This window comes from Alternaria metachromatica (assembly GCF_023757995.1).
Source record: "Alternaria metachromatica strain BMP 0045 chromosome Unknown scaffold_14, whole genome shotgun sequence".
Classification (NCBI taxonomy): Eukaryota; Fungi; Ascomycota; class Dothideomycetes; order Pleosporales; family Pleosporaceae; genus Alternaria; species Alternaria metachromatica.
This window is the reverse complement of record NW_026055505.1, coordinates 407,489-422,441: the sequence shown is the minus strand read 5'-3', so window position 1 is coordinate 422,441 and position 14,953 is coordinate 407,489. Positions and strand designations below refer to the sequence as shown.

The 14,953-nt window shown below is 54.1% G+C and overlaps 4 protein-coding genes and 1 non-coding gene across 5 annotated transcripts; 1 reads left to right on the top strand and 4 right to left on the bottom strand.

The window, feature by feature from the left end:
- Positions 1–514: 514 nt before the first annotated feature.
- Positions 515–5,312, top strand: J4E83_006449 (uncharacterized protein; the record flags this gene model as incomplete). Its single annotated transcript, XM_049333361.1, has 5 exons — positions 515–954; positions 1,000–1,432; positions 1,479–3,516; positions 3,593–4,097; positions 4,148–5,312. 5 exons carry the CDS (start codon positions 515–517, stop codon positions 5,310–5,312), a joined length of 4,581 nt encoding a protein of 1,526 aa, XP_049187537.1.
- Positions 5,313–7,009: 1,697 nt separating this feature from the next.
- Positions 7,010–7,081, bottom strand: J4E83_006448. The gene has a single exon. It is a non-coding gene; the product is annotated as a tRNA-Ala (tRNA).
- Positions 7,082–8,314: 1,233 nt separating this feature from the next.
- J4E83_006447 (uncharacterized protein) lies at positions 8,315–9,837 on the bottom strand (the record flags this gene model as incomplete). The annotated part of the gene is made up of 2 exons (XM_049333360.1): positions 8,315–9,060; positions 9,108–9,837. 2 exons carry the CDS (start codon positions 9,835–9,837, stop codon positions 8,315–8,317), a joined length of 1,476 nt encoding a protein of 491 aa, XP_049187536.1.
- A 927-nt stretch (positions 9,838–10,764) lies between these two features.
- J4E83_006446 (uncharacterized protein) lies at positions 10,765–12,432 on the bottom strand (the record flags this gene model as incomplete). Its single annotated transcript, XM_049333359.1, has 1 exon — positions 10,765–12,432. One exon carries the CDS (start codon positions 12,430–12,432, stop codon positions 10,765–10,767), a length of 1,668 nt encoding a protein of 555 aa, XP_049187535.1.
- A 1,484-nt stretch (positions 12,433–13,916) lies between these two features.
- Positions 13,917–14,648, bottom strand: J4E83_006445 (uncharacterized protein; the record flags this gene model as incomplete). Its single annotated transcript, XM_049333358.1, has 1 exon — positions 13,917–14,648. One exon carries the CDS (start codon positions 14,646–14,648, stop codon positions 13,917–13,919), a length of 732 nt encoding a protein of 243 aa, XP_049187534.1.
- Between the last annotated feature and the right edge of the window lie 305 nt (positions 14,649–14,953).

The window sequence follows — 14,953 nt, the reverse complement described above, 5'->3', positions numbered from 1 at the left end:
GTACGAGGCAGGGCGCATGAAGCGAGGATGCGAGGTTGCAACGGCGCGGCCGCTACTGCGCGCAGGTCGAGTAGCAACAAGACATTCACCGCAGCTCGAGTCGCCGCCGTCTAGCGACTCCCCGTCTGCCTCAATCTCCGCGGCAGCACTGGGCGACGAGTCTTCCTACAACGGCAGCCGCTGGCAGGCGAGAGCGACTCTGGGATTCGCTGGGCGTGCTAGAGCGTGTTTCGCGGCCAGGATCCCCGTGTGATAATTGCTTTGCGCTGGTAACGGGCCCCTCCAACGCATTGCCTGGGCTGCGCATGGGCAACAACAACAATTGCGACTTTGCCCGCGACGCCGCCGTCGGTCTGGATCCCCGGGTGCGTGTTGAGGGAGGATATGCACACCGCAGCCCGCCATTCACCGCCGCCGCCGCCCAACTCCGCCAACGCACCTCCGCGCCGCGACAGACGACGCCCCGACGATACGACGGCATAGCAGCCGGCCCGGGCCTGAGGAAGACGTCAATATGGTCTCACACCCCTCCCGACCGGCGCACCAAGCCTCCAACTCGCGCTCGTCGCAGCCCTCCGCCCCGACCGCCAGCACGCCGGGCCACGCGAAGAAGTCGTCGTCGTCGTCCAACCACAATGGCCAGCCCCGCGAGCGCGACCAGCGGCCGAGCAGAGAGGGCACCGCGCAAAAGGCTGCCCAGGGCGTGGATGGCCTCAAGGACTTCCAGCTGGGCGACTGCCTGGGCAAAGGCGCATTCGGCAGCGTGTACCGCGCCCTCAACTGGGGGACTGGCGAGGCCGTCGCCATCAAGCAGGTCCGCCTGGAGAACCTGGGCACCGCCGACCTCAAGAACATGGAGATGGAGATTGACCTGCTCAAGAACCTGAACCACCCCAACATCGTCAAGTACAACGGCTTCGTGAGGAGCTCCGAGAGTCTGTACATTATTCTCGAGTGAGTGGCCCGAATGGACGTCCAGAGTGTGGCTAATACTGTCAGGTACTGCGAAAACGGATCGTTGCACAGCATCTGCAAGAACTTTGGAAAATTCCCCGAAAACCTCGTCGCGCTGTACATGTCGCAGGTCCTCCACGGCCTCCTCTACCTCCACGAACAGGGTGTCATACATCGGGATATCAAAGGCGCGAACATTCTGACGACCAAGGAGGGCCTCGTCAAGCTGGCAGACTTTGGCGTAGCCACCAAGCAGTCAGGTCTGGACCAGTCGAGTGTTGTCGGGACGCCGTACTGGATGGCTCCCGAGGTCATCGAACTATCCGGCGCTACTACGTCGTCAGACATATGGAGTTTGGGATGCACAGTCATTGAGCTTATCGAAGGGAAGCCGCCCTACCACAAGCTACAGCCCATGCAGGCCCTCTTCAGAATCGTCAACGATGAGCATCCGCCGATACCTGGAAGTGCCTCTCCGGTTAGTAATCCCCTCTAACGTATACCCCACATTCTGACCCCTACAGCTGCTGCGTGAGTTCCTCATGGAGTGTTTCCAGAAGAATCCCACACTCCGCATCTCCGCAAAACGCCTCCTCAAGCACCCATGGATTCTCAGCGCCAAGCGGACTGTCCCTGCAGTACCCACAAAACCTACCGAATATCAGGAAGCAGTCAAGTCCGTGCAGGAATGGAACGAGGCATTAAAGTCGCCCAGCTCCCTGCGCCGAAGCTCGCGTCTCGTGTCGGGCTTGCAGAGAGCCAGTCCCGCTGCTTCATCTCGCAAGAATCCGGCCAATGTTAATCTCAACATCCCGAAGCACAGACCCACCGCTGAGTCGTTCCGCTCCCCGGAGCTAGATCATGACGATAACTGGGATAATGACTTTGCCGAAAGCATATCGCCCCGCGCCCTGCAGATGCCACACTTGAAGCCACAGGACAACTTTGGTGGCCTCTTTTCGAGCGACAAGCTCAAGGCTTTTGCCAGTTTTGAGTCGGTTACAGAAATGGCAGAGTATGATGGCGAGGCTACGGTGAAGAGTCCGATGAACTTGGCGCAGTTCCAGAGCTTCCCGAAAGCGTCGGGCCATAGAGCGGTTGAGAGGTCGAGAGGCGCCAATGGTAGACCTAGGACGTCTGCGTCTTCATCGAACACGTCTTCAAGATCAAATTCGAACGCTTCTACATCAGAGTACGAGGATAGACATGAACCCCAGCCAAGAACGGCATTCCTGCGAGGTACACCAAGGGCTGCACAGCCTCCCAAGCCAAAGACGACAGCGCCAGCGCGGCCGAGTCAGCTCTTTCGCGAGGACACTGTCGAGGATTACTCGGATCTCATGCCAGCTGATGAGGGTGCTTTTGAGCGTAAACTGGCGTCCATGCAGTACGCAAACTCGCCAGCCGTGCCATCTAGACAAGTAATCGTCACCAACTCCAGTCCGCCATCTGATACTTTCTCACCGCGATTGTTCCATCCCAGCGACCTAAAAGCAGGGCCCAAGTCAACGCGCGATCTCAAGTCTGGTGGCAACGTCCATCAGAGATCGACGAGCTCAACTTCGACGCGGAAGCAGCTGCAACGGACGCAGTCAGAGATTGAGATTCAGAAGTACGCCGAGGATGAAGGTGACGACTTTTCAGATGTCTTTGGTGATATCAAGAGCCAGCTTGCTAACCCCAGTCGAGCCGAGAGTGATAGCGGGAGTGAGCACAGCAGTCTTGCCATGATCACATCGAAGATGGCGAACTCTTTCATCATAGCTGACGAGGATGATCTTGATCCGTTCGCAAACCTCGACGAGGGTCTTGACAATATCAACTTGGAGAACAACGTCGCGCGAGACCGGGACGATCGGTTGACGAAGATGACGGAGAGTCTTGTGGGCTGTTTGAAGACAAGTCAACCCGACGACGAGCTACTCGACATTGCAGATCAATTACTGCAGGTGCTACATGAATCTCCGGATAAGCGATCTATCATACTACGAAGTCACGGCATGCTGCCTATACTGGAGATTCTCGGAACCAGACCGCACAACGAGGTGGTACTACCTCTTTTGAAAATTATCAACCTGATCATCCTGGAAGACTCTGAGTCACAAGAGAGTTTGTCGTTCTTGGGTGGCATTCCTACGATCTGCTACTTCGCTTCCAAGAAGTTCCCCAGCGATATCCGGAAAGAAGCAGCGGCTTTCGTGCGGCAAATGTACCAAACAAGCACACTGACGCTCCAGATGTTCATTGGCTGCGGTGGTATCAACGTGCTAGTTGAGTTCTTGGAAGAGGACATTGACGCCGAGCGCGACCTGGTGCTCATCGGTGTCAATGGCGTCTTTGGCGTTTTCGAATTGCAAGGACCGACCCCGAAGAACGACTTTTGTCGCATCTTTTCGAGATCAAGCGTACTGTACCCTCTCAGCTTGGTGCTAAATCGCATGGTTGAGGAGGATGGTGAGGTTGCACGCCTCATCGTCGGCAGGATTGTACAGATCTTCCTCATCTTCTCGCAAGCTGAGAGTCATGTAAAGGATCTTGTGGCGGATCGCATGATTCTGAAGCGTAAGTTACTTTCACCATGCACAAGCTTAGGCTTGGTAGTATCTTGTCGAGGTTAAACATAGCTAACAACTCACAGGTGTATTGAAAGATCTCCGCAAGATGGCGCCACCGCACCAGATCACCATGCTCAAGTTCATCAAGAACCTCAGCTCGCTCTCGTCGACCCACGAAGCCCTTCAAAACTCCAACGCGATCGACATCCTAATCGAATTACTGAAGTCGACCCGACAGAAAGACGCAATGAGCCGCAGTCAACAGCGATCCGCCTCCGACCCAGCTCGCCTCCCTCCCTTCCACCGCGAGATCTCGAACCAGATCCTCAATACCATGTACAACTTGTGTCGGCACAACAAGAGCAGACAGGAGGAGGCTGCGTTATCGGACATTATTCCTCTGCTGAAGGAAGTTGTGCGTGAAGGCGGTCCGCTCAAGGAGTTTGCGCTGCCGGTGCTGCTTGAGATGGTCAACTCGGGCAAGGTGGCACGGAAGATGTTATGGGATGCAAAGGGTCTGGCGTTCTACGTTTCGCTGTTGGGCGACCGCAATTGGGCGGTGACGGCCCTGGATGCCATTTTCGTGTGGTATGTATTCGTTGAATTGATGTCCATGTATCTCATGCTAACTATTACAGGCTCCAGGAAGAAACTGCGCGCGTCGAGCAATACCTCCTCTCCTCGCAATCAAACTTCACAGTCGCCATCATTTCCGCGTATACCTCCGCCGACCTCCCACACTCAACCTTCGAGAACATGCTCGAGCCACTGCAGAAGGTGGTTCGTTTGTCACCACCAATCGCTGCCTCCCTCGCCGTACCCGAGATCTTCGGTCGCACAGAACAAAAACTGGGACACAAGGATGCCGTAACGCGTCTCAACTTCCTCCGTATCCTGCGGACGATTTGTGACGCGAAGGATGAAGGATGCTGGCTCATACGTGCGTTCGGTTGCTACGAGCGCATCAGCTGGCTCATGGAACACGACTCTGCGGTATTGGTACGCCAAATGGCCGAAGAGCTCGTCCGCGCCTGCGACGAAGTCGAACTCTCCGGCATCAGCAAAGGATCCAACGGCAAACGAAGTCTTAGTCGCGCCTCGAATGTGGGTATGAACCTGCGCCGCCCCGCCTCCTCAGCCGGCCGTCGCGACGGCTCAGGCTCCAGCACCGGTTCCACCCTCGTAAGCAGCGGCATGGGCCTTACACCCCCGACACCCAACTCTCTCAAATCCACCTTCATGCTCCCACCCATGTCCGGCACACCTACGGGCCACCGCGGCGACCACCGCATCACGCGCTCCCAATCCTCAACCGCAATGTGGGATCTCGCTGAAGACCCCACTGCCGTCCTCCCCCCTTCTTCGTCTGGAAGGTCGAAACCACCCGCTCTCGCTCGCAGTTCCACTTCCTTTGCCGCCCTCCAATCAAACACCAGTACACCAACCGGTCCACGCACTTCCTCCCGTCCTCCATCTCGCGACGCAGCAACGAGTCTCGCGCGTATAGAAGCGAATCACAACAACGCAAAGTCCTCGTCTCGACTTCCCAAAGCGCGTCAAGGACGCATCAGCGAAGCCGTGAGTCGGCGGAGGCAAAGTGTTGTTGGAGGCGAGAACGAAACTCCACCGAGCCATGCGACTTCCCATGGACACAGTACTGGGTCTCCTGCGCCGTCGAGTAGCCAGCCGGTGCATTCGACGAGTAACGCGCCGCCGCTCCCACGGTTGCAGATCGTGAGGAGACGGAGGGAGACTAGTGGCGGGGAGATGAGTACGGCGGCGAGGAAGGGGGTGCAGGATTAGAAATCTGAGGTGACGAAGTCGCCTGAGAAAGAAAGGCAGGGTGGAAATGGAGGTGGAGATGGGTATTTGACGCAGGTACGTAGGAGGAGGGGGTGGACTGGTCTTTGAAGCTCACACTGCATCATCGGATGTGGGTGTGTTTTCCTTTGTACATTTTCTTTTTGGATCGGATCCCGGATATACTTTTGCTCAACGGTGGATATGAGAATGGCGTTACGGTCTCGCCTGGCTTTGGCTTCGGATACGGCTGGGAAGCATTGTTAGGAAGTATTTGCATAGCATGGGCGTTTTCTCCTTTTTGTTTGATAAGTTGATTGCCCTTTTCTTGGGGGTAGAGAGGATAGATTGGAGAGAAGAGAGGGGGGTAGTGTGGAAGTAGGGGATTGTGGATAGTGGTTACTGGTTGCATAGAATGAAGATCGTTGAGAGCTGTTGATGATAGGTTTCTACTGTGTTCTACTGTGATTGACTTTGGGCGTTGGATGGCGACTTTGCGGTCTACGATGTGGTTCAAAACGTGGACGAGAACGCATGGACGCAGAGGTTTGTTGAGCTTTTATACTACAGCCGAGTCGCGAGATGGTCCTCGCATATTGACTCACAGGCAAACGATCATAGCCGTAATGCCAGATCGACGTATAAAACCTATGATATGCCACCATTGCACTTTGCCTCCACGCTGGGGCTGGCGACTGTGGTTTCTTCTCTCGCGATACTTTCAGTGGAGGAACGGAGATCTGAGTGGCTGAGCGCAACGGAAGGATGACTAGAGTGTTGAAAGACTGACTATTGGACTGCTGATCACGCGCAGGCGTGTCTCTAGCTCTACTGTCGTCAACCGCACGGATGTTCCCGAGCTTGTTGTCGTGATTGAAGCCTCCCCCCATGGCTATGGCATCCGCGGTCTCTAAACGCTTTATAGAGTCATACCGAGCGAATCTCCGCCAGGTATCTTGACCATGACCATCACCGCTTCCCTTGACTATGCGCTCAATCAGCCGTGGAAGTTGGGATTCGACCTCGATATGGGTCGTGATCGGGTTGAGCTAGGCAAGAAAGACGGCACTTCTGTCATCTTCAGTCAGGAAAAGCGGGCAGGATGTAGGTACACCTGAAGCTGCGTTGCTAAGAAATGGGAAGCTAAAGGTGGACGACTTCCTTGATCTTGGTGATGAGAAGACCATGTTGTACTCGTACAACAACGTCTCTCTATGGAGGCTTGCCGCGGTTGGATATCGGGAATGAAGGTCCGCTCGGTATAAGGTCTTTGATTGCGTCTTCGTATGGGGTCCTTGAATGTACTGTACATGCCCAAGGTGTCGAAAAACAGACCATGGACGACAGAGTCCGGGGTAGTGAGACGGCCAGGGATGACGGGACATCAATAGATGACTCTCACGCACGAGTTTGCAGAAGTCACTCCCGTCGTCCGCTATGATATACACATGCCGCGTGCAGCAAAGTGACTCTTCGTGTCTCCAATCCAACAATGCTCGTGTAATAATGTTAGCTTTCCATATCCCATACCAACAACGTTAGTGTAACAACATTTGATCTCACTGCCACTGCCGCCTCATTGCGCCCGATGTACCTGGACTAGATTCCGCAAAATGCAAAATCGACCCTCCGAAACTTCTCAAAATGACCAAAAACACACGCAGCAGCGCCCTACCCCAGCGACGACGAGCGCAAAAAGATGGACTTGCAGGGAATCGAACCCTGGACCACTCCCATGCTAAGGGAGTATTATACCACTAAACCACAAGCCCGGTTATGCTGTTCCTGGAGGAACTGCTTTGATGGAAGAAGGACAAAGTACGGCGTTTATATCGCCAGCAACGGCGGGGTTGATTGAAAGGCGCGTTAGGAAGTTAGGGGGAAAAAGCCCCACTTCGGTAAGATGTGGTGAGGTTTGCCGCTAGATGGTTTTGGTTTTGGAGGTTTGCCGGGACCAGGGATTGATTAGCGATGTGGAGACGAAATCCTAAGGGTAATATCAGTGGTAAGACAGGAACTATTGTCGAGTTGGTCGAAGGGTGGGCGATGCGATATCTCTTGAAGGTTCTCCGCTTGAGCGATGGATGTTGGCAACGGTTCTGCGTTTCGGTGACCGCAGACTGCGAACACCATGAGGGTGTCAAACCGCAACCATACAACAGTCGCTCCGACAATATTTCTGTACAGTGGTTCGTCGCTAATGTTATCTCTTCTACATCTTCGAATGCGGAGATGATATTGCGCAAAACGTCCGAAAGAAGAGTTGTCGGAACGCATCGAAGTCGATCAAGCCCCTGGATTCGTCAAGGTCGGTGCTGGAGTCGCTTCGATGTCGCGTAAGAGCTGCGCGATAATACTGGTTGCGGTCTGCATGAGCCGACGCGGTGGTGCCGTGATGTGTGTTATCGCGTCGCGATATAGTCGCGAGGACTACGCTGGTGAGTAACTACGTCGCGGACTGTCAACTTCATCGTAATAGCGATCGCGACGCGTTCAGTTCAGAGCTGAGAGGCGACGACATGGTCATGCCGTGACGTTCGTTACTGCGTCGCGACACGAGCGCGGAGACTACATCATCTCTTAACCAGGTCGCGGCGAATCGCCAAAGTCTGTTCTGTAGCTTACGCGACGGCATGCTGTGAATAGTAGGGCGCTGGATGGGAAGCGAGCATGAAGTACTCAGGAAGATTCATCGTAGGAATGCGCCGCGTGAACAGCTGAGGTCGCGATGGAGCGATGTGGGTGGGAGACCGGGTGTAGAGAAAGAGTTTGCAAGACGGGGGACGTTGAGATAAGCAAGTTGAAAAGATGGCACGGATGCGGTGAAAGTGAAAGTGAAAGATGAGTGCCGCATTGGGATGGAAGCGTCTAGCAGCAACAGACCACCACACCACTCTCTCAACACAACAACATCTCAGACCAAGATACCGTACTCAAATATCATTCATTAGAACCCCACATCCCCATCCATCTCCAAACCTCTCTCCCTACTACTCCCAACGCATCTACTCAACCCTAACCCTCTCCCACCTCAACCCCTCCTCAATACTCCCCCTCGTAACCCCCCAATTATCCGCAAACCAATTATCCCTCGGCTTCCAGGGCCCCGCATCCGCACAATTCGGCATCTTCTTCATCGCCACATTGACATACGTGCTATTCAACGGACTAGCACTAACCGTCTTCTGCCTACTCTTCTCATCAATCACAGGCGTCACACTAGTATAGCCCTGTTCTTGCTGGTGCTTGATCAAGCGGACGAAAAGGCGGGAGGCGGCGTCCGAACCGAGTGTCCAAGAAGCGTTCCAGTAGCCGATGATGTTGCCGAGGTTGGGGAGGGAGGTCAGCATGGCGTTGCGCCACATGTATTGCTCTGAGACTTCGATTTTCTTACCGTCGACGCGCACGTCGATGCCGCCGAGGAAGCGCATGTTGAGACCCGTAGCAGTGACAATAATATCAGCTTCGAGTTTGGTGCCGCTGGAGAGTTCGATGCCGTCGGCGACGACGCTCTTGATGGTGTCGGTGACGATGTGCGCTTTCCCTGAGCTGAAGGCTTTGAAGTAGTCGCCGTCGGGGCAGAGGCACATGCGTTGTTGCCAGGGGTTGTAGCCGGGTTTGAAGTGCGGGTCGACGGGGAAGTCGGGCGGGAGTTGTTGGGCGGCTTTCTTGACGAGGAAGTTGGAGGCGAGGGTGGGGAACCAGATGCAGAATTTGTAGAGGAGGATTGGAACGAGGGTGAACATGAAGCCTGGGGGTGTTAGTTTGAGGCTGGTAGGGGAAGAAAGGGGGACTTACGTTTGTAGCGGAGGGTGAACCACTCCGGCGCCCACTTCTCGAACCACACCTGGTCCTTCTGTGGCAGACTCATAATATACGTCGGACTTCTCTGCAGCTGCGTCACACTGCCCACACCGTTATCCACCATCGCAGGCATCATGGTGATAGTAGTCGCGCCACTACCCACGATAATCATCTTCTTGCCCTTGTAATCCAGATCCTCAGGCCAGAACTGCGGATGAACAAGCTTGCCCTTGAAGTTGTCGATACCAGGGATATTCGCCTTCAGCGGGGTGTCGTAGTTGTAGTAACCCGTACCAGTGATCAGCCACTTGGTCCAGTACACCACCGTCCGTGGCTCTCTCCCAACATCATTCCCAACCTCCACCTCAAGTCTCCACCGCTGTTCCTCGCTCCTCCAATCCGCCTTCATAACCTTGTGTCTATACCGAATCTTCTTGTCCAGATCAAACTTATGCGCCGTCTCCTGCAAGTAGCTCATGATGCTCTCGCCGCTCGCAATCGGGTTCTTCGCCCTCCATGGGTAGAACTGGAAGCCCAAAGTGTGCAGATCGGAATCCGACCGTACGCCCGGGTATTTGAACTGCGACCATGTTCCTCCGAGTTCGTGGCGGGCTTCGAGGACGGCGAATTTGGCGTCTGGCAGCGACTCTTGGATGCGGTAGGCCGAGTTGATGCCGCTGAGGCCGCTGCCGATTACTAACACGTCGAAGTACGAGTCGATCATGGCGGGCCGGTGTGCGGACTGCTGGCGGTGCTTACGGTGGAGAAAGGGTGCCGGCGCAGGTACGCGACGTGGGGAGGTGGGGAGAGCAGGTAAAGTGTAGTCTCTCAATCGGCGTCGTGACTCGGAGTATATGGGAATCGTCCGACGAATACAAAAGCTATGACAGCAAGTCAGTGGTGGGCAATGGCCAGGGGAGCCGGTGCATGTCGACCTTTGTACCTAACCACCTCAGACCTCAACCTCCGAGGTGGCTCCACCCCCATCGTGCGACGCCACACGTTGCGCACGCTACCCCACCACTAGACATTTCGTCCATCATCTAGTCCATCACGGCCGCCTTTCACCGCCGTGCGATTGGGGGTGTCGTTCGCAACCTTAGTGTTGTTGAAGCGGTAAATACGTCACCGAGTTTTTTGCCGAGGCAGATCCTTAGTTGCTTTTTCTTCGGCAGCCCGCTCACCTTTCCACAAAAGGAAACATGACTTGTGTGCGACAGGCATGACTCGCTCTGTTGACTCCTTTTGGACCACTATGCGCGAGACAGGTTACGCCTGGTGAGATGCTTGGAGGAGTGATTTGAGAGACCGAGTCACATGTACCCCGCAGATCATGATCACCAGCTAAAGTTGTACTGCCTTATCGGAAACTTTCGTAGGGCTGGACGGCGCTACAAGTACCCAATTTTCGGGAACTTAAGACGTCCGAAGCCAGATGCCTCGGTATCTTCGAGCGAACGACGCCTGAACACCTCGATGTTCACAAGACAAGGCGCGATGTCAAATAGCGAGTGTGCAAAGCACCGAGGCAGGCAGATAAATAGCTAGTGAGGATTCCGAAAGGTTGGTAGACGGAGCAGACGGACGAGTCTAATATAGAGACACATTAAGCGAATGCGAAGAGTCTCCCTGATCCCACACATCTCCCTATCTACTCTCTTCCAATGATAATCATCTCTCCCTCCGCCCCGCTATCACTAGTCACATACATCCTACCATAGCCATCCTGCACAATACTCACAGGCCTGAAACATTGCGTAGTCGAGCAAGAATCCACATCCGGATTCCAGAATATATCAGCCCAAGCCTGCGTACTATTCACGGCTGCTTTTGGTTCGAAGCCGTTCGCGCCCTTGGTAAATGGCACTTCAATGATCTTGTATCCAATCGAAGGGTTGCGGTTCCAAGATCCATGTAGGGTAATGTACATGCTAGTGAAGTTCTTGTTGAAGCTCGCATCAAGGGGTGCGGAGTGCGCCGGAAGAGCAAGACGCGGTGGTATACTGCGGGTCTTACAGGTATCGTCTGTGAAGGTAGCGTTGGGTTCTAAAACAAACTGATCGCCCATTGTGAATGGTTTGTCTGCAATCGAATCCGGGTTGAAAACGGTGTAACAGGTTGGGTACCCATACCAGTCTGTGTTCTCTTTGGATGGATCTCCAAGGTAGTTGATCTCATCAGCTGGGTTATCGGTATGGATATCCACGGATACCCCGTCAATAGTGCGATGCAGCTCGTCCGAAGAGTTCTCGACGCCCCAAAGCATGCCATCAGCATCGAATGCTAGACCGACTTCATTGCGGAGCCCGTAGCCCATCTGGTAGCCGCTGCTTGGGTAGTCGTAGCCATCTGTTGGGATAGCGGTTGTATCAAATACTTTGATGCAAGAACGGCCGGTTGCGATATCTGCAGAACCGTAATCGAAGTTATCATTCGAGCCATGAGATACGAGGAGGAGGTTTGGGTACTTTGGAGGGATCGCTAGCGTCCTGGTGACATGCCCTCTACTGTCCATGCCTGTCAAGACTGTCGTTGCGTTCTCAGATACACTCATGGTGGCTGCATCATATGACCATGAGAATACCGAAGTCGCAGAGCTAGCGAACAGCGTCTTCCCATCGTGGCTGAGCACAATGCCGTGATTGAGGTTCCGTTGAGCGATGACGGTCTTGGTCGAGGTGAGGCAACCGTTTGGCGCAACTTTGTGAGCTGTAATACCCATACCATTCTGTACGACAAGAAGTTTCCCAGCTTTATCGAATATGAGCCCTCTTGGCTGGACCAGCCCTCCTGCGACCTTCGTCGCCCTCCATCCTTTCGCTGTGTTGGCAGGGAATGCAAGTTCTGCAACATCAGGACACGACACAGGTATTCCTGTCTGGGTTGGTTGCGGTAATCCCGAAGTAACCGTACCCATGCTCATCGTAGTCGATATTGTGCTGATCGCCGAGCTCGGTGCTGGGGTGCTGCTTGATGCTGGTGGGGTACCATCGATGAGGTTCGCAGCAACCAACTCGTCAAAGTCCGCATTCTGACCTTGTGTGAGGTCAATTCGGTAATTTCCAAAGGAATTGTGCACGTTGAAGGTAGATCTATTGTTCGCCGGTTCAGCAGGTGGTCTACTCGACAAGCCATAGGCGAACTTTTGCGCAGATGCATTCGCGTCGATGGAAACCAGATTACCGTCCACGTCATGCCATTGAGAGCAACCTCTACACCGTACGGTTAAGGTCCAGTGAGTCGCGTTGTATCCGGTTCCTTTGATGTACGAGTATTCGGCATCGGCGTAGGGTTGTGGCAAGCTCAGACCAAAAGCCATCCTGGATGAGTAGATGGAGGTGTTCGATGCACTGTTCATCCATCCGACTGTCAGTGGGACATAGGGCATCGTTCCGCCCCAGCTGAACCCAACCCAACCATTCTTGATAGGCGACACAATTTGCAAGACGGTATCGAACGGCGCAGCTTTCGACTGGGGTAGAGCGACGCCTAAGGTAACGCCATTCGTACCGGTCCACCCAGAATAGCAAATCGAGGTTTCCAAATCGCAGTACCGCTTAGTCGTTTGGCCGCATGCTGCAATAGCGTCAACCGAGTGAAGTGAAGTTCGTGTGTGTATGGGAGTAAGTACTCGTATGGCTGACAGCAACAAGCGTCAATAACAGCCTGCCTATCCTCATCGTCGGCGAAACACGTAGACTACTAGATGATGACGTTATACCGAAGCGGAGAGCTCTATCCTGTTGAAAACGCGGCTTGTACCAGAAATAAGATGCGCTCGTTTTTGTACCAGCATCTCGAGACTGTGCGGATAGCCGCGAGGCGCTTATGCATATGCGCCATGTCACCTTTCGTCCGATGCTGGGAGACGCAATACGCATCATCCGCTCATGCGAAGCTCCTAGAAGGCATTATGATGTCCGACAGTACGAACGGCGGTACTTTTTGATGAGTATTGGATCCGCTTCTACGTTGGTGGTATATTGCTGCTGCATCCCGCTTGCGGCAAAATGCTCCGCACATATCATTGCTGTCAGACTTCCATAATGGTTTGCCTTGGTGTGTGTTCCACACAAGCCTGGCAAAGGGCAAAGGAGTAGTAGCCCGAGCCCCAATTCCTGTGTCTTGAGCCACATATCAGCCCAGGGTTGATAAGGCGTAACCAATTGGTCCTTTACAGTACGAGACGTACGAGAAGCAGCTACTCCTGAGGCTGAAATAACCTGGCCCAATTAATTGCACGTTGCGATGTTGAGCCTCTTCGTGTTGATCCAGATTGAATGGAGATCGCCAGGGCCTGGTAGATGAAACGGCGCATTTAGCCTTTGACGGCCAGCGGCAGATAGATAGAATTTACCATTACACAAGTACACTTGTATATACTGATATCAAAGATCATCGATGGCCTGATACGCGCATTTTCTCGGTCCGGTTTCCGCAGCGACAAGTAGGGTTCTGAAGATAGCTCGCGACCGACCCTCATGCGTTCGGTAGACGTACGTTGTTTGTCGCAGCGGTTTCGTTAACGTGAGCGACCGGTCTGCGATACCTGAGGGAATAGGTGAAAGATAAAACAACGACATCGAGGGGTGTTTTGGGATGCGATAAGGCGGAAGGAAGGCGGAGTGAGATGAAGCGAAAGGAAGTCGCTATGGGATGACGCACGGATCCATGACGAAATGAGGCACGCCCACGCGAAATGTGGAAAGAACCAACCACCCAACAAGGAGACAGCCCAAATACATGACCAGTGACTCAGCCTAGATTGATAAAGATAACCATCAGTCAGAGAAACCGACAATTCTAGATCTTCGCCTTCGCAGGCGCAGTAACCCTCTTCCCATGCACATAACAAATCCCCCTAATCTTCTCCGCCGCCTCCCCCCAAAGCTCATTCCTCAACACACTATAAACACCCATCCTAGCCCTCCCCTGCACACCCCTCGCCTTCTTCAGCGCAGCCTCAAGCATAACCTCGGGGTCCGCAACCTCATCCACAATACCATCCTCATATGCCTCCTTGCCCGTCCAGCGATGCGCCTCAAGCAGCATTTTCCTTGCAACCTGCGGCCGGAGCTTAAGCCGCGGCAGGAACCCGATACCAGGGAAATGCAAACCGAGATTTACGGGCGGCATAGAGAAGAAGCCGCGCGAGGAGTTCATGATGCGGTAGTCGTGTGCGAGGGCGAAGGGGCAGGCGCCGCCGAATGTGTGACCTGTCAATAACGCGATGGTGGGGAAAGGGTAGTCGAGCAAGGTAGCTAGGAGTGGGAAGAAACCATCGCTGTTGGCAAAAGGGTTTCTGTCGCTCTCGTCTAGCTCGAGACCTGTGCACCAGAACTTCTCGTCGTTTCCTCGCGTTATCACGCAGCCTTCTGTGTCGGCGCCTAGTTCGCGCTCGATGTCGCGGAGTGCGCGTATAATTTCTTGCGCGAAGGCGACGTTTATGCGGTTTTCGGGGGCTTTGGCGAGGGTGATGACGAAGACGCGGTCGTGGCGGTCGACGCGTAGGTTTGTGTATTCGCCCAGTGCCATTGTGTTTGGGGGGTTAGGGGTCGCGATTACGACGTCGGGGGCGATGCGAGGCTACCCGGATCAAAGTATATTGTTTAGTAGAGTCTATAATGTTAGCACTCGTGATATTGTGAAGCTACGCATCGTTTTGCGGTCTCAAGATGCCAAACTTCATGGTGTTGAAGCCTCGGTAGCCAAATGCGGGGAAAGACCCTGGCCGCAGTCGCGCGTTGAAGTGTGGGCTTTCCGTGTCATTTGCTAACTCGACAGACGGATAGAAACTACTCTCCTTGAATGATATTCGGCCAAAGCAACAGCCGTCGTGG